Source organism: Myotis myotis, unplaced genomic scaffold (assembly GCF_014108235.1).
Source record: "Myotis myotis isolate mMyoMyo1 unplaced genomic scaffold, mMyoMyo1.p scaffold_m19_p_56, whole genome shotgun sequence".
Lineage (NCBI taxonomy): Eukaryota > Metazoa > Chordata > Mammalia > Chiroptera > Vespertilionidae > Myotis > Myotis myotis.
In genome coordinates this window covers 614,713-641,688 of record NW_023416364.1, presented here as the reverse complement: position 1 = coordinate 641,688, position 26,976 = coordinate 614,713, and the positions used below count along the sequence as shown (strand labels likewise).

The 26,976-nt window shown below is 52.0% G+C and overlaps 1 protein-coding gene across 1 annotated transcript in view; it reads left to right on the top strand.

The window, feature by feature from the left end:
• ZGRF1 (zinc finger GRF-type containing 1) overlaps positions 1-22,482 on the top strand; it is a 51,567-nt gene extending 29,085 nt beyond the window's left edge. Inside the window, exons 14-27 of the mRNA XM_036311533.1 lie at positions 983-1,179; positions 2,185-2,324; positions 7,587-7,730; positions 8,966-9,080; positions 10,168-10,430; positions 12,890-13,049; positions 14,417-14,494; positions 14,693-14,840; positions 15,488-15,615; positions 17,880-18,003; positions 19,340-19,516; positions 19,637-19,771; positions 20,443-20,704; positions 21,233-22,482. Coding sequence (XP_036167426.1) covers positions 983-1,179; positions 2,185-2,324; positions 7,587-7,730; positions 8,966-9,080; positions 10,168-10,430; positions 12,890-13,049; positions 14,417-14,494; positions 14,693-14,840; positions 15,488-15,615; positions 17,880-18,003; positions 19,340-19,516; positions 19,637-19,771; positions 20,443-20,704; positions 21,233-21,474 — 2,313 coding nt within the window. The 3' untranslated portion in view covers positions 21,475-22,482. The remainder of the gene's footprint in view (positions 1-982; positions 1,180-2,184; positions 2,325-7,586; positions 7,731-8,965; positions 9,081-10,167; positions 10,431-12,889; positions 13,050-14,416; positions 14,495-14,692; positions 14,841-15,487; positions 15,616-17,879; positions 18,004-19,339; positions 19,517-19,636; positions 19,772-20,442; positions 20,705-21,232) is intronic.
• The last annotated feature ends 4,494 nt before the right edge of the window (positions 22,483-26,976 follow it).

The window sequence follows — 26,976 nt, the reverse complement described above, 5'->3', positions numbered from 1 at the left end:
GTTACACCGCGGTTGGCAGGCAAGGCAGGAGGAGCACGGCCAGCCCCAGGGAGAGCCTGGAGGTCGGGAGGAAGGGACTCGGCTGCCGCAGGTCAGGGGGACAGGACGCCCCCGACTTGTTTGTTTGCTAAATGCGCACGGTGATGGGAGGTGTCGTGCGATGTCTGTGTGTCAGTGGGTGGTGCGTTCTTGTGAGACCAGGCTGCACAGCAACACAGGTTCACTCCGTGTCTGCATGCTGAGCACGTAAACCTGGTTTAAACATAGTTGTCAGACCAGGTCCATAAACCATATTAGAACCATGAGGTAAAGTGTTGTATATTATCTGATGACGTCGTTGTCGTACTAGTAGTATGTTGTTGGTATAAGGGTTAGGTCTGAGTTTTACTTTAAAGAGCAGAGCAGTCTACACGCGTGTATTGTGTGTGCACGTGCAGGTCAGTGAGCGGGAAAGGCCGTGAGAAGAGCTGCTCGGGCAGCTCGCAGGCTGGCTGTCGGCAGTGATCACTTTAAATCAGAAAAACAGTGCATTTTATTTTCCAAGTAAGCTTACATTCTCAGAATAATGTAACATGTAACTTTTTGATACGGAAAAAACAAGTGGAAAACTAGCTGGTTTTAAATTTTATTATTTAAATCAATGAAAAGATTGCGTTGTATAATGACGAACTTATTGGAGTGCATTAATGCCACGCAGCCTTTGTGAAAGTCTCAGCACACAGCATACAAGCCCTGGCCGGAGCTCACTGGTTAGAGCACCATCCCACTTTGCCAAGGCAGCGAGTTCCACCCGGTCAGGGCACATACAGGAAGCAACCAGTGAGTGGAAGACAAATTGACCTCCTCTCTCTCTCTCTCTCTCCCCCCTCACCCCCCTCCTCTCTCTCTCAAATCAATGAATTTTTAAAAAAAGGACTTTCCTTTTAAAAAACCAGTATAAAGTAGAAACACTTTTTCTCACTGAATTGTATTGTCTCTGTAGGGCCGTCTCTTCTACGCCTGTGACGCGCCCAGAGCGGACAGGTGTAACTTTTTTAAGTGGCTTGAAGAGGTGGCCCCAGGACACGTCACACAGGCGGACTCTCCGCCCGCCCTGGTGTTAAGTGACGTGAAGAGCATCGGCGTGTACCTGAGAAGCCAGAGCGTCCCCGTCTACGAGGAGTGCCAGCTCTCGGTGAGGTGAGTGCTGATCACACAGTGTCCTGACCAGTCAGAAGGCAGTCGCCGAAGTCCGGGGAGAGACAGGAGATCCGGGACCTGGAAGCTCACCTGGGTGTGTCCTGCTGAGATGGGAGCAGGTCCCTAACGCCGTGTGGGCCCCTCTCTGCACCAAGCAGTGTCAGCACTGCCAGGCAGCTGCAGGAACACCATTTTCTCATCATTTTAATACACAATCCCAATCCCAAGGGCAGCCCTCCCGAAGCGCCACAGGCCTGGCTTTGGTGAGGGCAGGGCCATGGTGGTGCCTGCCATAGCCCGGACTGCAGGTACAAGCGCTGCGTTTGGAAACATGTTTCATAGCAGCAGGACCGCCCCAAAGGGAGCTGTACTGAGCATGTGCATGGGACCTTAGAGAACAGCGTGCACGGGAGCTCCCAGGTGCCGCCCTCAGCTGAGCACTGCGTGTCTATTCAGTCATCGCTTCACCTCTAAGAGGTGGAGATCGGGGCCTAACTTGTTATCCCCTTTACAGTCACAGCAGCTCCTTAGGTGCTGAGATACTGTTTCTATCTCAGTCTCTTAAAACAATGATAATTCCGTGAGGGCTGCTGGTTCCTTCCTTTGACGCGGTATGTTTTTGTTTTGTGTGTGTATGAAAGCATGAGCACACCCATCCTGGTCCTTACCTGCTGTATTTTAAAACAGTTGTGCCTTCAGACTTGCAGCTATGAAATAAATTAGTCCTGGGGGTGTCACGTACAGCATGGTGACGATGGTTACCAATACTGTATATAGTCTGTTTAAAAGTTGCTAAGGATAAATCTTAAAAGTTCTCATCACAAGAAAAACATTTGTAACTACGTATGTTAACTAGACTTACCGTAGTTGTCATTTCACTGTCTGTTAGAATCACTGCGATGTACACCTGAAGCTAATATAAAGTATGTGCCAATTATATTTCAATTAACAAAAAATTTGTATCTTAATATTCAAATTCATTTTTGTTTTTTACTCATTTTGCAGAAAAGGATTTGATTTTCAAAGAAAACAGTATGGCAAACTAAAGAAGTATACGACCGCACACCCTGAATTGTATCCTGAACCTAAAAGCAAACTGTATCTCAAGCTGAGTCGGAAGGAAAGTTCTTCGGCTTATAGCAAAGGTAGGTTGGTGTGATCGGTCGATGCCTCAGGCTCTGTGAACTCACTCTATATTTATCTTTCAAATGTTGTTACTTTTACTTAATTGACCAAGAACCTTTATTTTCCTGCAGAGCAGCGGGGGTGACTGTGGAAGGGACTGAAGTCCCGTTTCCTTTCACGAGCAGGACTAGGATGTGCAGCGCAGTCCCTGCCTCAGTGAGCCACCTGGGCTGTCTGTGGGCACATCCCCCCGCCCCCCACCCCCGACACACACACAGTTTGTTCACCTGAATCCCAACCTACGGCTCCTCAGAGTGTCTCTAAGCCAGCCGTGGGCAAACTACGGCCCGTTTGAAATGAATAAAACTAAAAAAAAAAAAGACCGTACCCTTTTATGTAATGATGTTTACTTTGAATTTATATTAGTTCACACAAACACTCCATCCATGCTTTTGTTCCGGCCCTCCGGGCCAGTTTAAGAACCCACTGTGGCCCTCGCGTCAAAAAGTTTGCCCACCCCTGCTCTAAGTGCACATAGCTGAGTCATTAGATGTTGTACATTCTGGTTTAACAGAAATATTTATATGCAGTGAAATATAAAACCAATTTTTGGTTGTGTTGCTACATTTAAACAATGTATGTTGCCTAAATAATTGGAATATAACTCAAATCCGAAATTGTCCTGGAAAACTAAAACAGTCAAAAAGTACAAATATTTAAAACTATAATAAAAATTAATATTTAGTTGTATAGTTTATTATCTGTATACTCATAATAAACATTACTATCTTAATCTTAGTTTTGCTAACAATTTTTAGCAAAGATGATCTATTTTAAAAAGCTACAATTTCCTCTTATTCCATTATTATTTTAAATGTATCTCAACATTTATTTTCAAGGCAAAGAAACACAAACCTAATTCACTTCATGATAAGTACAAATGAGGAAATCTGAGAATTATAACCTCATAATTCTTTTATAAAGGGAACAGTCTGGGTATATTTTTAAAAATCAATTAATGTAACCAATGCTACTCCCAATAAATTTAATGAAAAGGGAAATGGAAAAAATCAGTTTATGAAGTTGGCTTATGGGAAAGTTATGTAACCCTAACTTAAAAAGGAAACGGACAACAACAGGCCTGCCTGGCCAGGTGGCTCAGTTGGTTGAGCGCCGACCCATGCACTGCCTCGCTTCCAGGTCAGGCAGGGCACCGCCCAGGTTTCGGGTTCGCTCCCCCGTGCCCAGTGGGTTGTGTGCAGAAGGCAAAACCGATAGGTGTTTCTCTCTCACATTGATGTTTCTCTCTCCCCCCTCTCTGAAATTAATTAAGTATATATATTTTTAAGACATGAGTAGCTTTAAAGAGTAAAATATTTCTATCCTCAAAAGAGATTTATTCTTTTGAAAATAATTTTTCAAAAGAAAAATTTATACGAGTTTAAATCATGGGCTGGTTAAAAAACAAAACAAAGGCAGAACAAGAATTCTTAGATGGTCAAGCTCAGTCATCACGTGGCTTTTCCCTGGGAACAGCACATCCTGATGCCGGTCCCAGGAGGCAGAGCGGCTGCGTCTGTTCTGCGTGCCCGGCCTCTCTGCTCTTGGTGACTGCGCTTGGGTTGAGGTTCCTTCCCCTGAAAACCTGGGCTTTGCTTTCAGAGTCTGTTCTCCGGTTTCTTCTCGAGCTTTTAGATCGTGTGAGTGGACAAGCTCTGAGCCAACTCCCTCGCCTCTTCGCTGGCTGGTTTGGTCATTTCTTACACCTGACGGGTTTCAAGTGTGTCTCCTTCAGGGAACACTTTTTCGGGTGATTTTTGTTCCAAAACAGAAGACTGGCAACTGCTTTCCTTTCTCATGTCTGTCTGCTGTTCCCAGTGAAGATGTCGTCACCACGGTCACTGTCCTCAGACAGGGAGGCCTGGTGGCCTTTCCTCGGTGCTGTCACCAGCACCCTCCCCTCCGGCCCTTCTCCATCTCGGACTCTTCTCTTTGTGTGATGCCACGCTTCCCTTTTTGGGTCAGCGGTGCCCTCTGGGGTTCAGAGGGAACTCGGAGTCCTGCCCAAGGCTTAGGTGGGGGGTTCGGAACGCCCACGGCTTCGGGTCCAGGCTCCATTGTGGCTGTTTTTCTTGTGAATGATTTCCTGGTTTCTGTGCCGGTGCCTTGGCTCCCGTGTCTTTTTTCTCACTGAGTCACTTCATGCTGCGCCTTCATGGCATCATCACTGAACCTGAAGTGCAGCGTGTGCCTGTGCGTATCGGGAAACACTGTGTTTTCAGTTCTGGGAAATTGATCTCCATTATTTCTTCAGGTAATTTCCCTCTTGCTTTTATTTATTTCACTAGGACTTTTATTATTCAGATGTCAGCACTTCTGAATGTCATCTCTAAATCGCTTCACATTTCCCTTATATTGTCTGGGTTTTCTGTCTTCCTTCTAAATTGCTTATTTTCTAACGTATCCATTCTCTATGTATCCCACTGATTATTACTTTAACTGCCACATTTTCCCAGACGAACACTGTTCATGTCCTTTTCAGTGTTTCTTGCTCCATTTGCACTGCTGCTCCCCGTACTTCTCCCCTCTTTCCCAGGCTCACACCTTCTTTGTCCGTCTGTCTGGTGCCTCCTTTCTGAAGGGCTCTGAGGCCTAGTGTTTTCTATGCAAGTCTTTGTGTCCCTTCAGTGGGTCATTGTTTTGGCCTGAGACCCGCTTCCCCTGGGTTTCAGCTGTTCTCTGGCAGCATCGGGGGAGGTTGGCCGGGCTCGGTGCTCCCGTGGCTCAGGAAGTCGGTTCAGTCCCAGGCCTCCGTGATGGCCTCTGTCTGTGGATAATTTACTTAACGTCTCTGTTCAGAGAATAATAGTAATAATACCTACCTGACATTTGCAGTGTCTGTTGGCCCAGAATGTAACATAGCTATTGTGTCTTCCTAACAACAAACCCCCGTCGATCGAGACCTGCGATGACTGACCTGCTCCCTGGTCATGGTGCCCAGGACTCATGCCCGTGGCCGCCCTCCTCACTCAGAGCCTCCCTGGTCCCGGCCCTCGGAGTCGCCTGAGCCTCTGTGGTGAGGGTCACATGCCCAGTGTCAGTCTCAGGAGTGATGCCCCACCCCTTCCTGCACCCACAGCCAGGCTTCCTGTGGCTGCCGAGTGGGGGGGTTTCCTGAAGTCCCCCAGAAAATTCTGTCTTTTCTTTTTCCATCCAGAATTCCTGTCATCTGCAGGGATTAGTAGTTCCCAAGCTTCCTAGGTCTTACCATTCCATCAGAACCTCCCTTCTAGGAGGGGTGGCCTTCGCGCGGCCCTGTTCTGTGCGGTCATTGCAGTGGGTCGAGGAGAACGGAGCGGGAGCACACTCCTGCCAGCTGTCGTGAGTTAGACATCTTCCTGCGAATCGTGGCAAACGTTGAAGAAAGTAAACATTAGCGAATGGGAATAAGTCGCTTAGATGTGTTACCTCAATTGGTAAACGCTTTTAAATAAATTAGGAATAAAATATACCGCGGTGTAGCTCAGCTTTTTCTAAAATAGTTTCCTGCACATATTCACTAAAATGATAGTTCTCAGGGCATTGGTAAGAGTGGACGTAAAGCAAAGGAGGCCGGGGCTGGGTGGGCGTGGAAAGCGCCCGGCTGAGCAGTCTCAGCCCAGGACTGCGAGCCCTGCGTGTGCTGCTGGGCGTCGGCCGTCTTCCCTGAGGCCGGTGAGGCTCTTCCGGGCCAGGTGGTTGTACAGGTTGTTTAGAGTCAGGTTATAGATAACGCATATGAGCCGTTAGCATTTTACCCTAAAATACATGGGCAGTTTTATTAATGAGCTTTTGACAGAGTCCAGGCTTTTGTTCAGAATGCGGGTTTTGATTGGAGACCCGTTCATCGTCCTCGTATGAACCATCCCCACAGGGTGCCGCCCGCGAACGCGCCGTCTGACCCGTCACCTGGGCAAGGACGCGGCACCTCGAAGTCTGAGTGGAGAGCGATTTACATTTGTTCGCTCTCTTTTCTCATGCTTTGCACTGATCTCCTCTGCACTTGAGTCAGAGCAGTTTTGTGTTTTGGGTCCCTTTCTTTAGCAAATCCTTTAAAGTTTTCTAAATTGTTCCCTTAGGTTTTCTTAAAACAGTTTTTTTCTTCATATTCATAATGGTTGAAATAATACATGATTAAGTTATATGATTATAACAACAGATACAACTGGTATAAATAAGTTTTAGAACAAAAGCAGTTTACAAAAAGACAAATACGGTTGACTCTCTTTTTTAACTTTCTTTAAAAAATATGTTTTTATTGATTTAGAATAGAGAGCAAGGGAGAGAGCGAGGAAAAAAACATGGATGTGAGAGAGAAACATTGATCGGTTGCCTCCCGTGCGCACGCCGATGGGGATCGAACCCGCCACCTGGGTGTGTGCCCTGACCAGGAACGGAACAGGTGTCCTTTCGGGGCACAGGGTGACGCTCAGCCACCTGAGCCACGGCCAGGGTTACAGTCGACTCTGCTGGTGGTGGACATTGTGCTCAGGTGGCGTGCGGGGTCCTGCTGGCCTCGGGTCACAGTGTGCGCTGGGGATGGGGGGCAGGCTCTACATGGAGAAGGCACACGGTTCATCTCCGCAGCTTCAGGCCAGCGGAGGTGTAGGGAGGCACTGCCTTCCGTCCATGGGCTGCCAGCCTTTTCTGAGCATGGAAACCACTGTACCGCAGAGCGTCTCTCTAGACCAGCGATTTTCACCCGTGTGCCGCAAGGATGTCCGAACATGCAGTTCCTGCCTATTGAGTCAGGGGCCCTGCCTCTCCCTCAGATTGTCAGATAAAAACTGACAACAGCCAACCAACAATAGCCATCCAGTGTGAATGATTTAAAATTGTAACCTATTTTTTTGTGTGAGATCAGCAAAAAGTATATTTTGTGTGTGCCACATAGAATCTTAATAACTAGTTTTTGTGTGCCATGAGATGAAAAAGGTTGGAAATCGCTGCTCTAGACTTATAGTCTACCTGGGGAAAGTCTGATGTAGCTATAAGGCTGTTCTAGAAGAGATGAGTTAGATGTCTGCTTTATTTACACTTTTTTATAATGATAAAATAACTTTAAAACCATGGAAGTAATCTAGTTAAAACATGGAGATGTTCAGGTCCTCATTTGGGTGGAATCTTGAAGATGACAATAACCAGTTTTGTTTTTTGAGAAATAATGTAGGACTAGGCACCTAGGCAATCCGAGTAGCTCTGGATTGAGCATCGTCCTGAGCCCTCGCCATGTCTGTCTGCAGACGATCTGTGGGTGGTCTCCAAAACCCTGGACTTCGAGCTGGACACGTTCATCGCCTGCAGCGCGTTCTTCGGGCCGTCGTCCGCCAACGAGGTGGAGCTGCTCCCTCTGAAAGGCTACTTCCCCTCCCGGTGGCCCACGGACAGTGAGTATCGCCAGGCCGCCTGTGACCAGAGAGAGGACAGCGTGAGGCGCGCTGCGAGCAGGGGTGCTGGCTTGGGTGGGTTCTTCGATGAAAGCCGAGAAAAAGCACCCACTTCTGCTCCCTGGGCTGTGTCCCTGGAAACGTGTGAATGTTTCTGCAGTTCAACCCCAGAGGGCTGTCGACCCACAGCATCCTGGCCCTCACTTCGGTGCTTTGTTGGGGTGGAATTTACACGCATGTACCTGATTTCTAAATAGGAATTTTGTCACATAATTCCTAGTATTAAGTCCTATTCTCGTGGTTCACTGAGTTCCCTTGGTTTCTCACGCTAGTTGGGCACGTTGTAAACACATCATTTCCTTCACACCGAGACGTTCTCAGAATTGCAGGGATTTGGGGGCAGCGGAGCGGAGGGTGTTTCATGTGGAGGGAGGTTGTCCTCGGCCTGGGAAGCGCCTGGTGAGGCCGGGCCGCCAGTGCCCCCGTTCGTGAACCAGGGCGCCTCCCCCTCGGCAGCTCTGGGATAATTCCCGATGTCCGGGGCTCGCCTGACTAATTAAAGACACAGCATTGAATGACTCATTCAGGTGTTTCATGCACGTTTTAGCGTGTGTGTGTGAATCCTCACCCGAGGATACTTTTATAGAGAGAGTGCAAGGGGGGCACGCAAAGTGAGAGAGAAACATCAACGTGAGGGACACGGATTGGTTGCCGCCCGCACCCACCCCACGGGGGCGGGATGGAACCTGCAGCCCAGGCACGTGCCCTCGAGTGGGAAGGGAACCCAAGACGCTCTGGGGCGCAGGCCGACACTCAGCACTCAGCTGCCGGCCAGGCTAACTCCCTGTTTTCTGTGGGAGCTGAGTAGACAGCTGGATCCTATTGTCTAGTGGAGCGAACATTGGTCACTTCAGAGTCCTCACCAATATCAGCGTCCAGTCTCCTGCTTCCCAATAGTTCTGTGAAGTAACAGATGCTGCAGGTCCAGGGCGGGGTGCTGACTGGTGGCTGCGCATGTCACCCGTGTGTCTCCACAGTGTCTGTCCACGCCCCTCGGGCACAGTCACGGACCCACACTCAGTGTGCCTGTGCAGACGGCAGGACGGAGGCGGGTGTGCCGAGGGCTTGCGGCCTGGGGCTGGTTCAGCACCGGCTCTGAGCTGCGTGGACACTCCCTAAGGTGCTCCCGGTCTTTGTTGTGGGCACTGACGCTCCTCTCCGCACCCTCTCCACAGCGGTCGTCCACGCCCTGTGGGTCTGCAATGCTAGCACGGAGCTGACCACCCTGAAAAACATGCGGGAGCACTTCAGCCCCGCGACCCTGCCTCTGACGCAGCACCTGTTGGCCATGTAAGTCCTGCCCCTGCGGGTGGGGCGGGGTGGCGTACCCAGCAACAGTACATCCCGTTTGGCAGCAAAATTGTAACTGTCTTTCAGAGACTAGGAGATAGAAGGGGGGAGAGAAAGAGGGAAACATCCATGACGAGAGAGAAACATGGATCGGCTTCCTCCTGCACGCCCCCCACTGGGGATGAGCCCACAACCTGGGCCTGTGCCCTGCCCCGGAATCGACTCAACCACTGAGCTACACCAGCTGGGCCAAACTTTTAAGTACAGTGGGGCCTTGACTTACGAGTTTAATTTGTTCTGAGACCGAGCTCGTTAAGGAGCTGTTAACTCAAATTACTCTATCAACTCAATGCAAAAAATCGGCCGAGAGACAGCTGGTATCTCAAAAAACTCGTTAGTTGGGACACTCGTAAGTCAGTCCCCACTGTAATTATTTTACAGTTTGAATCCAGTATGTATATTGCTACTAGTTTTATTTTTGACATAATCTTTATCTCATTTTTAATTTCCCAAGTACTATAACTCCTTTAAAAAAATTGGAAGTGATATTTTATTAAATTAAATTGACAAAACTAGTTTCAAATTTGGAATGTTATGGTCTATTTGGTTTTATTCTTTTTACCACAATGAAGTCTTGGGTTAAAAAAAGTCTGTGTACTTTCAATATGTTATTTTTCTACTTTGAAATGAACTCAGTCTTTATATACTAAAGCCAACTTATCTCTGACGGTTTTACTTGACGTAGAGGCTCTAGTAATTTCCTGAGCCAGTTTGCATAGTAAGGCCTGGGCTCCGTGTCAAACACCACTTAGCAGCTGGGTACTTGTGGGAGAAACGTTTACTATTTCCGTGTCTCTGTTTGGGTAGATTAACTGCTCCCCAGTGTGACGATCCCAGTAAAGACGTGCAGTACTCAGCATAGTGTCTGCGCGTAGTAGGTATTCAACAAATGTCAGTGCTTTTCTCTGGTGCTCACAGAAGGACGTTCTCTGAGGTGCTCGTAAGTGAAGGTTAAGTTATAAACAGGTCTACTCCCCTTTTTCAGAAGCCCCTCATTTTTCTTTGATTGTATTGCTCCTTTTACTAGGCCTTCGTCAGCTGCAGTCAGCAGTAAGAGTGTGGATAAGAGAAGATTCGTCCCGCCCGCCTTCTCCAATACCCACACGCACTGTGAGCTGCCCGGCCCAGGAGCAGCCCTGCAGTTAGCCAGCGCCTTCATCCAGGCCCACCAGCTGAACGAGGACCAGGCTTCCGCTCTCGCCCAGATAGCACGCATGGTGGCGGCGCGCGGGCCTGCCGAGGCGGGGCAGGGGCTGCCCGCCTGCCCCCTCCCCATCACCATCGTCCACGGTGAGGGCCAGGGGGTGCCGGGCACACCTGGGTGTGGGGACCCCCTGCAGCCCAGCACCTGGCCAGCACCTGATTATATATGAGTCTCTGGGACTTGGTCTGCTCCTCTGCCCCTTCTAGTCAGTGCAATCCCAGGAGGACTCAGATGTTGGGACCCACTTTAGAGGCTGTGAGAGCAGCATGGGCACCAGTGGCCTGTGCCCACCACTGGCGTATTCGGGTTTGACCCAGCATCGGCCCGGAGCCGTCAGCGATGCCAGTGGGCGGCTGTCATGGTGGGCGTCAGTTTTGATGAGCAAAGCCGTTGTGAACTGTCAGCTCACTCCCCATCCTCCCAGCAGCTGTCCCAAACCTTCCTCCTTCCTGGCCATGTGGGCCCCGCCCCCGCCCTGAACCAGGACGTGCAGGACACAGCAGATGCCTCCGCACCTACCTTTGCCTGTTGGTAGGCAATTCCCACTAGGTCACGTGCACCCCTCCATCCCAGCCTCCGCCTCCTCCACGTTCCTAGGGTGAGACGGGCCCTGGAGCTGGAATCCTGGGCTCCGCCCCAGCTCCGGCTCGTCTTAGCGCTGCGACTGGGCAGGTTACTCCCTCGCAGCTTTACCTCCTACTCCACACGGGTCAGTCAGAGCCTCTGCCTCATGGGTTGGAGGACTGACCTGTTGACTTAGGTAAAGGCTTGGCCCGTCCTGGCATGTGGTAAAGAGGGCATGTCATTGCCATGGTCGCCTCACGCTGCTCGAATCAGTTCACCGTGAGTTTCACCGTCTGTCAACCCATGGTCGTCGGCACCAATTCAGCGCCCACAGGAATCCCCACTTTGGGGTGCGAGGGAGAAGGAGACTTCCTTCGGGGAAAACAGCTCAATGGCTATACCGCTCGGCTGTGAGGACAGTGACCCTGAGGCGGCCCTGGGCCAGGCCCTCGGGCGCGGCTGCTCTGCTCCCTGCGACATCGTCTGGTTCGGCTCAGCCGGGGCTGCTGGTCAGGGAGCGCTGGGTGGAAAGGGAAAGGGGCTCCCAGAGCCAGAGGGAAAGTGACTTCCTGGACAGAACCCCCACCCCTGGCCCCTGATTGATTCTTTCTTACGCAAATGAGAACTCCAAGTCCTCAAAGTGTGATTGGTCCAAAAGGCACTGTCCTGATGGGTCAGAGTAGAGCCACACTGGTTGGTCAGAGCTGCTCAGCTCTGATGGGATGGGGAGAGCCTCAGTCCTATTGGTTGAAATGGACACCAGGAAGAACTTCCTAAGGGCTGGGCAGATGCAGGGCCAGGCAGGCAGGCGGGCAGTGCAGGCCGGTGGTCCCGGGCCGGCTGCTTCCCGAAGGGCAGGGTGCATGTGAGGCCTCTGTAGAAATGGCTGCCAGGCTCTTTTCTTTATTTCTTTTCATTTTCTGAGCCAGTTGGCCACCAGGAGCACTTCTTAGTAGCTGTTTTCTTTCTCAGGATTCACACTTCATAGTTCCGCTCAACTGGTTTTACCAGAACACTCTGATTAAGTCAGTTTCTTGCTTAAGATCCGTCAGGGACTTGCCCGTCTCCAGGACAAAATTTATTTCTCCGACAGTGAGCAGAACTCTGGGACTTGCCCTCGCCTCCCTCTCAGCCTTGCCTCTGGCCTGCGAGCTTCTCCAGCCTCTGCTGGAGGGACCTTGGCTTTCAGCGTCTGCGTGTCTTCCTCTGGACACATTCGTTCCGCTTGTTTGTCGGAAGCGTTCCCACCTCCACCAGATCTGAGCGGGGTTCCTTCTCGGACGCAGTCACAGCGTCCTCACCACGTTCACTATTTACTGACTGTACTGGGGCAACATGAACAGCACCACAGTCTCGGGGGCACAGGTGGTAACGCCATCTGTGCTGAGGCCAGTTTCCTCCCTTCACACTGTTCGACCCCTTTGGCCACTTCCCCCCCACGTGTCCTGTTCTTACTGTTCCTTCCCTGGCTGCCTTCCTAAGCCACTAAGATAGCGGTTCTCCACCTGTGGGTCGCGACCCCTTTGGGGGTCGAACGACCCTTTCACAGGGGTCACCTAAGACCATCAGAAAACACATATATAATTACATATTGTTTTTGTGATTAATCACTATGCTTTAATTATGTTCAATTTGTAACAATGAGACTTTATCTGCATATCAGATATTTACATTACGATTCATAACAGTAGCAACATTACAGTTATAAAATAGCAATGAAAATAATGTTATGGTTGGGGGTCACCACACCATGAGGAGCTGTATTAAAGGGTCGCGGCATGAGGAAGGTTGAGAACCACTGCGCTGAGAGGTCTTGCTTGGCCATCTGTTTGTCCTGGTGCTGAGCACATCCTGGGTGCTCTGCTCATGGTCTTGTAATGACTTCGTTACAAGAAGGAGAGGGAGATGGTGACATTATTTCTTGTGCTTTCAGAAATGTACTGATGACGCCCCCTTTGTTTTTCCCTTCCTTCCAAACTAGGAGTTTTTGGAGCAGGAAAGAGCTACTTGCTGGCAGTGGTGATTCTGTTTCTGGTGCAGCTGTTTGAAAAGAGTGACGCTCCCGCAGCGGGACGTGCACGGCCGTGGAAAGTGCTGGTTTCTTCTTCCACTAACGTGGCTGTGGACAGAGTCCTCCTCGGGTGGGTATGACACGTGAGCGTCAGGAGCTGGTGGTGCAGGTCGGTTGTTGAGAGGGGCCATCTTCTTGGGCCCAGGTGTGAGGCCTCTGTCTCTGATCGAGCCATATCCATGAGACAGTAACCGGCCACCTTCCTCGCTTGTAAGTTGTAGGAAATGGGTTTCAAACCTGACAGCCTTGGCACAAGGACAGGATGTCCGCTTGTGTGGAAGCGAGCACAGCAGGAGGCACCTGTCTGAGAGGTGGGCTCGGGGCCCTGACCTCTCCCACCCCAGACAGGCCTCGGCTCAGGGTCGTGCCAGCCGCCCGCACCCTGACTGAGGGGCTGGGGCCTCCCTCCAGGACAGAGAGCCTGCCCACTGCTTGTCATGTCGTAACCTCGTGGGTCCCCACGCTCCTGTTCCTCCGACAGCCCGGGCTGCTGCATGTGCGGGCTCCCTCGGGACACCCCTGCCCCTCCATGGGACTCGGGGCCGGCGGGAACCAGTGCCGACGCGATGCCTGTGCTGGCTCCGGTGCCGTGTGCGAAAGCCCTCCTCTCCGGTTCTGTGACCGGAGGAGCTGAGGTGCAGGTGTGTGAGCTGACGGTGCAGAGCCGAGCAGCTCGAGGCACGCCTCTGGTCCCGTGAGAGGCTCTGAGGAAGCAGGGGCAGGGCCTGCTGCAGGTGCTTGGGGTTGTTCACGGCTCTGCTGAAGCCTCACAAGAGATGACGTGAGGGTCGCCAGCGTTTAATGGTCTGAATGTCAGCATCAGCAAAAAGCTCGATTAGGAGAAGTGACTCCTATGTATAAATGCAGGCGCAAAAACTGAACTTTATGGTGAAATGTACGGTCTGTACAGGTAATATATTTCCTTACAGGTGTTTTATACATACACTCATTTTATTTTCCAAACTTGGTGTGATCAGTATGTATTTGTGTCTTGCTTTTAAATCTTAGAAAACATACTTTTGATGGGTCTGCTATAGGCAGTGACTTGCTTAGATCATCCTTTAAGCCATAGTCAGTGCATCCACGCGTTCCCCATGATAAATAACACGGTGGCAAGGACCCTCAGACGTAAGTCTGTCTCCGATTCTGATTTTCTCTGAGGAAAAAGTTCTCGGCCTGGAATCACAGATCGGAATAAACTGTGCGAGCTTGCCCTTCGTGAAGGCTCTCTGAGGCACAGGTAATGCGCTCCCGGCGTGAGAGTGCGTATTAAAGGCCCCTAGCAAATGCGTTCTATTAAAACTCTCAGCCACATTGCATTTACATTGAATGTAAGCATTTCACATTGAATTACAAAACTAGAAGATGCTGTTACACAAAGTTAATGTTAATAACGTAAATATTACATGGAACTGTCTTACGCTGTTTTGTTTAAAGGCTCCTCAGTCTTGGATTTGACAAGTTTGTCAGAGTTGGGAGTGTTAGGAAGATCGCCAAGCCGGTCTTACCTTACAGGTAAGAAATCGTAATTCCAAAGCCATAGGGTGCTCTCAGAACACAGCAGCCTTACAGACCTCCTCCCCCCGATGTTCTCTGAGGAAGAATAGAGAAAGCGCTGTCTTTTTCCTGGTTAACTTAGGAAATCTGTTTTTAACTTTTTTGTAATGTTTTGGAAATGGAGCGAAGAAGGTATTTTATGTCGTTCTTTCTTAGCTTGCATGCTGGCTCAGAAAATGCCAGTGAGCAATTGAAAGAACTCCAGGCGCTGATGAAAGAAGACCTGACTCCCATGGAAAGAGTCTATGTGAGGAGAAGCATCGAGCAGCATAAACTGGGGACCAATAGGACGCTCCTGGGGCAGGTGAGGGACCTGCTGGGCGGGGGGAGGGACCAGCCTGACCTTGGTCTGAGTTCCCAGAAACCTCAGGTTCCTCTTATTCCTGCTGATGGAGGCCAGTGACCACATCCAATTAGAAAATGTATTGGTTTCCTCTTTGTTATATTTAGACCCAGAGATGAAATACTAGCTTTGATCAGGCTTTCTGTCTGGGGAATAATGGTATTCTGGGGTAATATCTAAGCCTGTGAGGTTCACATAAACTCACAACCAGCAGTGCATGGGCCGTACTGCTGTTGGAATGACTTGGCGACTTTTCCTTCTTGGCGCATCAAGTTGGGCGTGTGCTTGGCGGTGAGCGGGTCCGTTCGCCCGCGTGCCCAGGGCATCCGCTTACTCAGCCTCAGCGAGGGGATAAAACGTGCGTGTGACCCCTGACATTTAAGATCCTGGCATCATGACAGCTTCCTTGTGAGTGTCCGAGGGAGCCTTCACTCTGCAATAGGCTGTCTTCGGTCGCTGTGCCTGTGGCTCCCATTTCTCGGGGGACAGTGGCAAGTGGACATAGTGGCCTGTGGGCTCTGATTGCAGGGCTCCCGCCTTTAGTCCTGACCCCACCTGCAGGCTCATGTTTTCTAAGTAGCTGACGACTCTCACATCCCTGTGCCCAGGTCCGCGTGGTGGGCGCCACCTGCGCGGCCTGCCCGTTCCCCTGCATGGCCGGCCTGCGGTTCCCCGTGGTGGTGCTGGACGAGAGCAGCCAGATGACCGAGCCCGCCTCCCTCCTCCCCATCGCCAGGTAACTCAGGGCCCGGCTCGCGTCACTCCTCCCAGGCTCTGGTGGAAACCTTGGCAATTCAAGTGCCACACTGACGTTTTCAAGAATGCAGGGGGGGCCTGGGGGGCTCATGTGCCAGCACTTTGTTCGGGGGCATGTAGGCCTCCGGAGGACGGCTCTCGAGAGGGTGCCCCTAGCACCCCCGGCTGCTCGCTGTGGAAGGTGCCTCTAGCCACCATCTGGGAACCCGGCTCTAGGCTCTGCTTCAGTTGCCTCCTTCGTCTCACTCCCATGTCTAGTTTCTGAAGATAGTTTTTAGATTATGGAAGGATATCACGTAGATAAAAATAAATAAAAAATGACAATTTGTTTTAAAGTGTAGGAGATGAAATCTTCTAAACTGTCTCAGCCACTGAAACATTGTGCTTTTAAAGCATCTCTCACGAATCCCGAGGTGGCGGGAGGAGGCCTGGATTTGGACTCAGCATCCTGTCCCCAAGTGAGGGGGGCGTCGGTCCCAGTTGTCGCCATTGGCCAGGATTGGCAGGTTCCTGCATCACAATTGGCCAGGATGGGCAGGTTCCTGCATCACGATTGGCTGGGATGAGTTAGGTTCCTGCATCACGATTGGCTAGGATTGGCAGGTTCCTACATCACAATTGGCCAGGATTGGCAGGTTCTTGCATCACAATTGGCTGGGATGGGCAGGTTCCTGCATCACGATTGGCTGGGATGAGTTAGGTTCCTGCATCACGATTGGCTGGGATGGGCAGGTTCCTGCATCACGATTGGCTGGGATGAGTTAGGTTCCTGCATCCTGGGCTCTCACTGTTACACTGGGACTGTCCTGAGCAAAGGAGGATGAGTCAGTCTCCCCACCCAGGAGCCAGGGCAGAGGAGCGCTAAGGCCGTGCACAGAGGGTGGAGGAGTCACACTGGATGCTGACACATCACCCATGTGCTTCCTTACGTCCTCACCGCAGCCACGCCGGCATGGGCACGTCCAGGTCGCTGATGAGTACTGACGCGCAGAGTAGATAACCTGCCGTGTGCATCCGTAGGGGTCCTAGAGCTGGGATGCCATGTAGGTTTTGCAATAGGGGTTCCCAGACCAGTTCCTACATGGGGCGGGGCTCCCCACCCCTCCAGCAAGCCGTTCTCCCGCACCAGCTGGGGGACAAAAGCTCCCCTCAGTTCTGACGTGCTCACCGCAGGCAGCGTCAGAGCTTCAGGGGAGGGCTGTCCTGCAAGACCCACTTCCGACGCCAGGGCCAGGCCTGGGCTGCTGACCCACTGGGTGCAGACGGAGGTTCCCGGGCCCCTCCCGCTCAGTGCCAGTCCCGGGCCTGGGCTGGCACCTGGACTTCTGACCGACTGGCCATAACCAGAGGTTCCCTTCATCTCCTTGGGTTCCGTTAACTTGCCAGAGCATTTGCAGACTCAGAGGAACATGTTGTTTCCTGACCCCAGGTCACTATGGCACTAGGAACAGCCAGAGGCATTGGTGCCAGGACAAGGTGTGAGGGAGGGCAGGAGCTTCCAAACCGTCTCTCACCTCCTCACACCTCCACGCGCTTACCACCCCCCAGCCTTGAACCCTCGTGTTTCCATGGAGGTTTGTCACCTGCACGTGACTGATGAGCTCGCTGACCACTGGGGACCCAGTCAACTCCCTGGGGGTGGGCAGGGGGTGGGGACTAGAAGCTCCATCTCTCCAACCCCAGTTCCCCTGGCAACCAGCCCCGCCTCAGGTGCTCGGCTAAGGTCCCTTAGACACAACCGAGGACCTTGATCCCTGTCACCACTTGGGAAACTCCCAGGGTTTCCAGGGTGTGAGCAGGAATTCTGGGCGGGGCCAAATATGTGTGACAGACAGACTGTGGTCATCTGAGTGACCACATACATGGTTCTGAGACCTTACAAGACTGCAGGTTTCTATTTGGAAAGACATTAAGCCCGAGAGCCTACTTCCTTGCAGGAGTTTAAACCAAATTATTCCCAAGGAACGCTCCTGAGCCTGCAGTTATAGGTTCCAAAATCACTTTCCCCAAGCGCGTTCCATGACATGCTGATTGTGTGCAGAGCAGGGGACGCTAGGAAGGCTTGTGTGGAAAATACAGTTATACCAGGGGTTTCTCCACTCACAGCCGCGGCCTTTGACTACACTGACTGGCACCACGAAGCCTGTTTCCTGGAGCGCGGGGTCCTCGAGCTCTTTGAAATGCATTTAGAAAACAGTCCGTGTCCGTCTGCGCTTCCTGTCTAACTTCTGGATCTGTGTTCAGGTTTGAGTGTGAAAAGCTGGTTCTCGTTGGGGATCCCAAGCAGCTTCCCCCCACGATCCAGGGATCGGAGGCGGCTCACGGGAACGGGCTGGAGCAGACTCTGTTCGATCGACTCTGCTTGATGGTAGGCGCTGCCGCCAGACCCGGGCTGACCGCGTCCGGCCACACCGTGTGGCCGATGGGAAATGACACTATTAGGAGACCGAGCCCCGCCCTAAAGGACCTGCGATTGGACTTGTTTAGGAAGCACTCACCTCGCCCACCTCTGACCCAGGAGGTCCCGGTTCCATCCCCGTCAGGCACAGGCCAGGGTTTCAGGCTTAATCCCCAGTGGGGGGCGTGCAGGAGGCAGCCCATCCACGATTCTCTGTCATCATGGATGCTTCTCTCTCTCCCTCTCCCTCCTTCTCTCAGAAATCAATAAAAATATATATAAAAATAAAGAGAGCACTCATCTTAAAGATAAGTAGAACCCCACGATTTAAGTGTTCCTTTATAAAATGAGCCTTTTTCTTGTGTACTTAGTAGGAAGAAAGTATAAAGCTTTTGTTCTAAAATAAAAATAAACACCTATGATCTATTATTATCCATGCCCCATTTTAGAGCTCTACTTTACATTAAAAATGTAAAAAGTTAATCATTAATCTATTTGTAACTGAGGTGATGTTCACATAACATAGAATTAGCCACCGCAACGTAAGTGGCCGTCACTACACTCCCTGCCCTGTCTGGTCCCAAACACATCCCGCCTCCCACCTCCCTCTTTCCGGCCCCCACGTCTGCTCTGTGCTCACACTCACCACCCTCACACCAGGCAGCTCCAACCACACACGGGTGCCTCCTGGGTCTGGCTTCTTCCACTCGGCACGTCCTGGAGGCCCCTCCACATTGTAGCACGTGTCCGTACTGTTCCATGCTGGCCGCCCTTATCCGAGGGGCACGCCCAGACCCCAGGGCGGCCTGCAGCTGCGACAGGAGCCCTACGTGCACTGTCTGTTCCTGCACACGCCCGCGCTGTATGGCTCCTCTGGCATCTTCAGGTGGCCGGCATCTTGTGCTTTGGGGCCCTTATTAGGAAAACGGGGTGACGTGAACACAAGCCCAGTGACACTGACAGCCTATCGGGTCCCAGGCTGACTGACTGGTGGGTGGGCCGTGTCCACAGGGGGACCTGCTGGGCGAAGGGATGGGTCATGGCGGGCGGGAGGTCCAGGTGAAGGTTTCCTCACCCTGCTTGTTAGATCATGAGTTAAGGTTTGACAGTTTAATACTTTATGATTTTGTGGTGTGTGGTCATTTACCAGGAGAATAGTTTAGTAATTAAACCATTTACTATTGTGTTTCTAATTCATGTAGTCAGAGCACAATACGGCAATACTTCCGACTTTTAAAATACCTTTTTTCCCTTAAGAAAAAAGTGCTGTTTCAGGTTCTTACTTTTGCTCATTTAAACTTCTTAGGGTCACAAGCCAGTTCTGCTGAGAACCCAGTACCGCTGTCACCCGGCCATCGCCGCTGTGGCTAACGGCCTGTTTTACGGAGGTGGCCTGAGGAACGGCGTCTCGGAGGCCGAGAGGGGCCCGCTGCTCACCTGGCTGCCCACCCTGTGCTTCTACAATGTCCCGGGGCAGGAGCAGGCGAGTGCCGTCCAGCGGGGCCAGCACAGCCCCGTCCTGTTCTCTGTGGTATGTGGTGCTATGTTCTCGTCCTCCTCGCCTTTCCGGGAAATGTAATTCTGGGTCTGTTTTTCGTTCCAGATGGAAGGAGGTAACAGCTTTCATAATGAGGCGGAAGCCGCTTTCACCCTGACGCTGATTCGAGCTCTGGTTGCAGGTGGAATCCCAGGCACCATGATCGGGGTGATAACGCTGTACAAGTCCCAGCTGGGCAAGGTTTGTGTCTCCCCCCCCCCCCCCCCCCCCCCCGCCGTGTACAGATGCTATCATTTCCTATCACAGCGCTTGATGTTATATTTGTAAGGGGTTGACTGGGTGCTTTAAAACCTTTTGGGACCATAATTAATGCATTCAGAAAGAAGCATTCTGAGTTTTGTCTGTCTGGCTTTTTTTCTGTATAATTAAATGTAAACCTAACAAGGTTTAATGAAATTCCGTTTACAGCTGTTGGGGCAAAAATGCAAATAAACAAATTAGAGGGAAGGAAATGTGGTGTGTGCTTTGTGTTTTGGGACAGATGGGATTGGATCTGTTTTCCAAACTGTTCTCTCATTATTACCTTTTATCAGTAAATAAAAATAGACACCAGATATTCATGTACATATCAGTCCATTACTTATAACATTTTTGTTAATTTTTAACTTTTTAGTACTTTTCATTGTTAATCAGCCCTAAATTAGCATATTCAAATGAGCTCCCCCAACAGATGAACCGTTACTCGTTGTTTCACGATGGATGTTGTCACCTAGTTGCGCCCATGCTGTAGAACCGGGCAGAGCCGTGCGCGTCACAGAAGACAGCGGCTTTTCCACTCCGGTGAAGACGCACTGGGAGGGCTCAGCCGCGTCCCCGCGGCCCTTGCATGCGTGACCCGTCTCTCCCCACAGCTGTGCCACCTGCTCGGGGCCGTGGACCTGGACCGCCCGCAGCTCGCGGCCGTGCAGGTGTCCACCGTGGACGCCTTCCAGGGGGCCGAGAAGGAGGTGGTCGTGCTGTCCTGTGTGCGCACCAGGCAGGTGGGCTTCATCGACTCAGAGCAGCGCGTGAACGTGGCCCTGACCCGTGGGAGGCGGCACCTGCTGATCGTGGGGCACCTGGCTTGTCTGCGGAGGAGCCGGCTGTGGGGCCGCGTGATCCAGCACTGCCAAGGTAGGCTGCCGAGGTGGGCGCTGCCGAGGTGGGCGCCGCCGAGGTGGGCGCTGCCAAGGTAGGGGTTGCCAAGGTGGGCGCTGCTGAGGTAGGGGTTGCCAAGGTGGGTGCTGCCAAGGTAGGGGTTGCCAAGGTGGGTGCTGCCAAGGTAGGGGTTGCCGAGGTGGGCGCTGCCGAGGTAGGGGTTGCCAAGGTGGGCGCTGCCGAGGTAGGGGTTGCCAAGGTGGGCGCTGCCGAGGTAGGGGTTGCCAAGGTGGGCGCTGCCGAGGTGGGCGCTGCCGAGGTGGGAGCTGCCGAGGTAGGGGTTGCCGAGGTGGGCGCTGCCGAGGTGGGCGCTGCCGAGGTGGGAGCTGCCGAGGTGGGCGCTGCGCTGCGAAGGTGCCAGGACGGGGGTCACCTGAGCCCTTGGAATGAGACCTGGCCTCGGGGTTGGTGCTCGGCGGGTTGTGGGGAGCAGAGCACCTGCCGTGCGGGAGCGGCTGCGGCTGGGGCTGGGGCTGCCGTCACCTGCCTCCCCTGTCCTTGTAGGCAGGGAGGACGGGCTGCAGCAGGCCAGCCGGTGCGAGCCGTGGCTGCGGCGGCTCCTGGAGGAGCGCGCGGAGAAACTCGCGGGAGAAAAGCAGAAGAAAGCCAGTGGGAGAGACGGCTGTGAAGATGCGTCTCCTTCGCCTGGGAACGGACCTGTGCAGGGCCTCAGTGTCCGGGACGCAGGCCCGCCTCGCGCCCACGTGCCTTTTTATTCCCCCAAACCCGTTCTCACAGAAGACTAAGGCTACTTAAGTCACATTAGATAGATGCCCATAAATACTCTTCAAAAGTATATGTTACTTAGGCTAAGATGCTGAAGGTGATAGAAAAGCTTATAATAAAATTTTTCTAAGAATTTGCTTAAAAAATAGTGTTACACGGGGCAGGGGAAGCCTCAGGGCTTTTCGATGTTGCTTCAGAAGTGAGCGAATCTCTCAGGCTCACCTGTTAGAACACATACCTGGTTCTGCCAGCACCCGCCCGGGTGACGCTCCGCCAGCCTGACCCGTCGCCTGCCACGCGGTCAGCAAGCAGGGCTCTCGACGAAGCATGTCTGTCCCCGAGGAGAAGCGGCCAGGCCGGGCCATGCGCGCCCCTGGGGTGGACAGTAAGGAAGGAGCGAATGGCTGCCTTGGGTTCACTTCCTTCTAGCCTTTCCCTCAGCATTTATTTGCCCAATAGTTATTGGTGTAGATGGTATATAATGGGTTTTAAAAATATTTATTACAGAAATTCATCTGCTTGTGGAAAACCATTGCTAACTTGGTGCCTCCACCCTTTTCTGTGCTTATGTTCTATGTGTGTGTGTGTGTGTGTAAATGAAACAGTTTGCCATGGTTTTTAGACACTATTACAAGGGAACAGTGATTAGTCCTACATGGAAAATGGCGAGGGCTGGATGGTACTTATGCCAGTGATGTCCGTACCGATTTAAAGACGTCTGTGGCCCGGGTCGCTCAGAGTTCATTTTATCTACTTATTATTTATTTATTTATTTACTTGCTTATGCTAATCCTCACCAGAGTATCACTTGCTCCATGACTTTTAGAGAAAGGGGAAGGGAGACGAGTGAGAGGACATGGGTGTGAGAGACACATCGGTTGGTTGCCTCCTGCATGCGCCCTGACCAGGGCCAGGGATTGAGCCTGCAACTGAGGTCCATGCCGTTGACGGAATCGAACCCAGTCCACAGGCCAACGCTCTATCCATGGAGCCACACCAGCGAGGGCTATTTTTTTAATTTTTGGTAATCCTCACCCAAGAATATGTTTTCCATTGATTTTTAGGGGAGTGGAAGGGAGGGGGAGAGACGAGAGAGAGAAACATGGATGTGAGAGAGACACATCGATTGGTTGCTGCACGCACCCCAAGGCCGGGGATAGAGCCTGCAACCCAGGTGCGTGCCCTTGAACCTGTGACCCTTCAGTCTGTGCGCCAACACGAACCACTGAGCCAGTGTTGGGGCTCAATGTTGATTTTAAAGATGCAGAAATTTCTTACTTGGATTACTTTGCAATAAAAGCGACCAGTCAACCTCTATAGAACTCTTCTTTTATGTTTGGGGAAAACTAAATCCGGCGAACAAGACTTGTTTCATAACCCCTCCTTGTCCAAGCAGTTGGGTGACTGCACAGCCCCTGTCCCACAAGCTGGCCTCTGGACTCGTGTATCCCAGGTCCGAGCTCTGCTGCCCAGACCCCCTCCCCAGTGTATTTCTTAACTTTGAGTCCGTTCTTCACCGGCCGGAGCACCTGGGGTCTCAAGTAGTTTTTTTCCAAGCGGAGTCTGGACAGTTCAGATTTGAGACTGCATATGTGTGTGTGGGGGGGGGGGGGGGGGGATGGTTCTGTGGCATCACAGGAAGCAGCCTGAGGGCCCCGCCTGGGAACCCCTGGCCACACCTGCATCTGATGACTTTGAGCCCCTTCTCAGGTGCAGCTGGACGGCCGAGTCCGTCTGATGACACTGGTGGTGCTGCCCGCAGTTCACCCCGCGCCTCCCATCGCCCGTTTCCAAGAAGAGGGGAGGCGTGAGCGGGTGGAGCGGGTGCTGTGTCCTGCCTGACGCTGGGCGGAGAGCTCTGGCAGCTGCCCTGGGCCTCGGGAGGCGTCGCAGCACCTCTGCCTCTGCCACTAGGTGCCAGTGGTACTTGCCCACGTTATGACACCTCGAAATGTCCCCTGAGTAGCCGGGCCCCGCCTCCCTCCTGGTTCCAAAGAGGCAGCTGCACCCAGAGGGGTCGCCGCCTGCTTTCTGGTCGGCATCAGGCTGAGGTTTGGCCCCCACACGGCGGGGGGCAGGGGCACCCCGTCATCGTCCTCAGTTCCTGACCCTCTGCCTTCCCAGGCGTCAGCTCTGAGCGTCAAACACTCGCAGTCACTGCGAGACGACACCTTTGCATACGAACACGCTGACGTCGGTAAAGGACTCCCATCCCTTCAGTGATGTTTTTGCCGAGAACATGGTGGGTACAGGTGTTACGTACAGAAGGGGCTCAGAGGCGGGCAGGACTGTTCTTGCCTGGGCGTGGCTCTGTCTTACAATTACATACTTCGCTTTCTATTTACCGTCCTGGCCATCGTAACTGACTAGTATATTCACACTTTTCTTGAAAGACAAACCTTTTTTTCTTTTTGGACAAGTTGACAGTTGGCATTCAGGTGTTGTTTTACTTTTCTTTTTACCCTTTGACCCCTTCCCTTCACCCGTGTCTACCCCAGCCCTGGCTGCCACCAGCCTATTCTTTGTGTCCTTGTTTTTGTTTGTTTGTTTTAGGTTCCACATGTAAGTGAGGTCAGATGGATTTGTCTTTCTCTGACTTATTTCACTTCGTATAATGCCCTCACGGTCCATCCATGTCGCAAATGGCAAGATTTCATTCTGTTCTGTGGCTGAGTGATGGTCCGTTGTGTGTGTGTGTGCACATATATGATGTATATGCGCATCTTTATTCACTCACCGGTCGGTGGGCACCTGGAGTCTCAGGTCCTGGCCATCGGAACCGGCGCTATAGTGACGGCGGGCGCTCCTGTGTAAATTCCTGGTGAGTGAGCTCCAGAGTAACCAGCGTGTTCCCAAGCCCGATCGACAGAACAGCGTTGATGGCGCAGGGTTGCTGCTGGGCTGAGCGCTTGTTGGCCATGTCAGGCCTGCAGGGAAGAGGCCGAGGTGAGTGTGTGGGTGAGTGGGCAAGACGGAGAGGGTGTGGGGGCCAGGCCTTCTCCCCGAGGGCGGAGGACAGCACTTTCCCGTTGTAACCGCTGAGGCCAAGGGTCAGAGACATCGAAGCGGGACCCGCCTGACCTGCCAGGAGAGCAGCGCGGGGCTGGGACCCAGACCAGCTGGCAGCTCGCCCGCCGCCTGCGCCTGGAGGTGAGCGCGCAGCCCCACGCCTGGGCCTCCGAGCAGCCAACACTCCGCAGCCCCCTCACAGCCGGCCCGTCTGTCTGCTGGCACAGCTACGTGCCCTCCTGGGAAGTGCTTCGCTGCAGCAATGGCAGGACTGACTTCCCCTGGAGGCGTGTGGAGGTCTGCGTTCCCTGTTAGAAGACCCAGCTTGCCAGTTAGTGCAGGAAAAGCTGGTTGTTAACAGAAATGTGCTAATACCTAAGCTGGTGATTCCTTCACATCAATAGTTGGTTAGGAAATATGTTTCTTGGCTCTCAGCCAACCTCCTCACGAACAGACATTTCAGCCTTGGAGTCACTTGTGAAAAACCCGCTGAGCTGCGGGGGGACCAAACTCACGAGGAAGCGCCGGCTGTGGTCTTCACCGCTGGGCAGAGGAGCGAGCTGGAGGTGCACGGCCCGCGCCCCTGCCCCGCCCCACGTAAAGGCGGCTGGGAATGGCTGGGCGCTGACCCAACCTTCCACGTTAAACAAGAATTAAACGGAAATTGGTGATTTACTTGACAGATGCTGGATCCTGAAAATTAAATAATTGTTCTAAAAGCGTTAGCTCAGCGCTGATTTGAAAGGCCTGCTTTATAGCTAGTCACGAGTGACGTGTATTCTGGTGCCAGTTGTGTTTTTGGTTTATGTTAGCACGACTTCATTATGAAGGAAAGGAAACAACCAACGGCCTCTGCCACCTCCGAGCTCCTCTTACCCTGAACCGCTCGTGAGGTTGGCATTTTTAAGCTCTTCTGTTAGTCTTAATTATTGATTTTCCTTACTATTTTTCTTTCTAATCAGGCAAATCTGGTTCAATTTCCCAGTAAATGAAGGTGTGTGTAGGCTGTGTGTGTGTAGGTAAGTGTATGTGAGTGTAAGAGAGTATGTGTATGTGACTGAGTGTATGTGTAGGTGAGTATGTGTGTGTGTGAGAGTGTATACGTGAGTTTAGGTGAGTATGTGACTGAGTGTATGTGTAGGTGAGTATGTGTGTGTGTGTAGGTGTGAGTGTATGTGTAGATGAGTGCGTGTAGGTGAGTGTGTGAGTGTAGATGAGTGTATGTGTAGGTGAGTATGTGTGTGTGTGTGTGTAGGTGAGTGTGTGAGTGTAGATGAGTGTATGTGTAGGTGAGTGTGTGTGTGTGTGTGTGTGTGTGTAGGTGAGCGTGTGTGTAGGTGAGCGTGTGTGTAGGTGAGTGTGTGTGTGTGTAGGTGAGTGTGTAGATAATTGTGTGTTGGTGAGCGTGTGTGTAGGTGAGCGTGTGTGTAGGTGAGCGTGTGTGTAGGTGAGTGTGTGTGTGTGTAGGTGAGTGTGTGTGTAGGTGAGTGTATGTGTGTGACCAGACACAGACAACAGTGTGGTGATTACCAGAGGGAAGGAGCTAGGGATGGAGAGGGGAAGGGGCCAACTATATGGTGACAGATGATCTGACCGGGTGGTGGGCACACCATGCAATATACAGATCATGTATCATAGAAATGTCCACTTGAAACTGACTGATGTCTAACCAATGTCACCCCAATATATTTAATTTTAAAAACAAACAAAAGACTGCAATTGTGTAGACCACTTCTCTCCCATCTCATCGTCAGAACTGGGTGCTGACCACTCCTGGTGAGAGGAGAGCTGTCGCCTCCCCTTGGGCAACAGGTGCCCCGCTGACAGCTGGGAGCCATCCATAGGGAAAGGGCCTTCTCATCGCTGTGTGTATGTGAGTGTATGTGTAGGTGTGTGTGTGTGTATGTAGATGAGTGTATGTGTAGGTGAGTGTGTGTGTATGCGTGTGAGTGTAGGTGAGTGTTGTGTGTGTGTGTAGGTGAGTGTGTGTGTGAGTGTTGTGTGGGTGTGTAGGTGAGTGTGTGTGTGAGTGTTGTGTGGGTGTGTAGGTGAGTGTGTGTGTAGGTAAGCGTGTGTAGGTGAGTGTGTGTGTATGTGTAGGTGTGTGTGAGAGTGTATGTGTAGGTGAGTGTTGTGTGGGTGTGTAGGTGAGCGTGTGTAGGTGAGTGTATGTGTAGGTGAGTGTTGTGTGTGTGTGTGTGTGTAGGTGAGCATGTGTAGGTGTGTGTGTGTGTGAGTGTATGTATAGGTGAGTGTTGTGTGTGTGTGTAGGTGAGCGTGTGTAGGTGTGTGTAGGTGAGTGTGTGTGTGTGAGTGTATGTGTAGGTGAGTGTTGTGTGGGTGTGTAGGTGAGTGTGTGTGTAGGTGAGTGTGTGTGTAGGTGAGCGTGTGTAGGTGAGTGTGTGTGTGAGTGTTGTGTGGGTGTGTAGGTGAGTGTGTGTGTGAGTGTTGTGTGGGTGTGTAGGTGAGTGTGTGTGTGGGTGAGCATGTGTAGGTGAGTGTATGTATAGGTG